Below are 1,235 nucleotides of genomic sequence, written 5' to 3'. Positions count from 1 at the left end.
ATTTATATTAATTAGTAATAGATAATATTTCAGTATTTATTGTTCAGAATTTAGCAAATAGTAATATATCATTTTTTTAAATACTGCTAAGCAAAATGCTGTTGGTGTCAGGGCTGAAAGCAAGGCCACCAATACTTTTAATTACTATTTATATTTATATTTATATTTATACTATTTATATTTATAATTAGTAATAAATAGTGCTTTAGTATTTAGTGCTCAGTATTTACAAATTTGTAATATTTAATGTTTTTAATACTACCAAGCAAGCAGTTCACATTTGGGTGCCTTTGAAAAAAACGCCTTTTGCGTGTGATTGTGGCATCATCGCGTCACTTTTTCCAAGTGATTTTCAAGTCACTCGCAAAGGAGGATCTTTTCCCGCAGCTCATCCAAGTGTTTGGGAGCCTTTAGTGCGGGAATTGGGTGGAGCTGGGATGTGGCCCAGAGATCCCGTTTCTGAGGCCGTCGCTGAGTCCCAGCCGGAGCATTTTTCAGCTGGATCTCTCAGCGGAGGCCGGGCCGTTCTTCCCGGCAGGTCGGGCTGACGTTCGCCATCGTGTTCGGAGTCATCATCTACCGGATCTCCACGGCCGCCGCCTTGGCCATCAGCTCCACGCCCTCGGGGCGCTCCAGCGTCCGCGTCACCGTCACCGCCACCGCCGTCATCATCAACCTGGTCGTCATCATCATCCTGGACGAGGTCTACGGCTGCATCGCCCGCTGGCTCACGCAGATCGGTAGGTTTAGACCCTCGGCCAGTACTCACTAGGCCGGTTCTAGACAAGGAGGACGTGGAAAAGTGCAGAAAAAGGGGTGCTAAAAAAACACTGTAGGGGAAAAAAAAACAACTTTTTGAGTCATTTCCGAAAAGCGCCAGTAAAAAAAAGGGTTCAGGAACCTTTTCAGGTAAGTTTTCATCCATCTGCAAATGACTGTCGTGAAGGTCAGCCAGGTGTGGGATGAAATTGGAATTACTGTTGTAACATGTCTGAATGGTGGGATCCTCAGCAGACTGACCACCAGCCTCAAGATATATAGACAGAGATATAATATAGATAGATATTATATAGATATTATATATAGATGTATAGATTATATAGATATTATAGACAGATAGATAGATAACCTCAATAAATATATATATTTATATATTGTGAGAGGGAATATAATGTATATATAAAATATATAAAAAATATATAAAAATATATAAATATATAATATATTTTTATATA

At 40.0% G+C, this 1,235-nt stretch overlaps 1 protein-coding gene across 4 annotated transcripts in view; it reads left to right on the top strand.

Annotated features, from left to right (window-relative positions):
* The window catches only part of ANO1 (anoctamin 1), a 78,533-nt gene that overhangs the window by 65,875 nt on the left and 11,423 nt on the right, over positions 1-1,235 (top strand). For all 4 annotated transcript variants that reach the window (XM_027662110.1, XM_027662109.1, XM_027662108.1 and 1 more), the window contains one exon: positions 539-740. In XM_027662110.1, the coding sequence (XP_027517911.1) occupies positions 539-740 (202 nt within the window). The remainder of the gene's footprint in view (positions 1-538; positions 741-1,235) is intronic.

This window comes from Corapipo altera, unplaced genomic scaffold (assembly GCF_003945725.1).
Source record: "Corapipo altera isolate COAL_440 unplaced genomic scaffold, ASM394572v1 RXGC01000072.1, whole genome shotgun sequence".
NCBI lineage: Eukaryota > Metazoa > Chordata > Aves > Passeriformes > Pipridae > Corapipo > Corapipo altera.
This window is presented reverse-complemented; position numbering and strand designations above follow the sequence as displayed.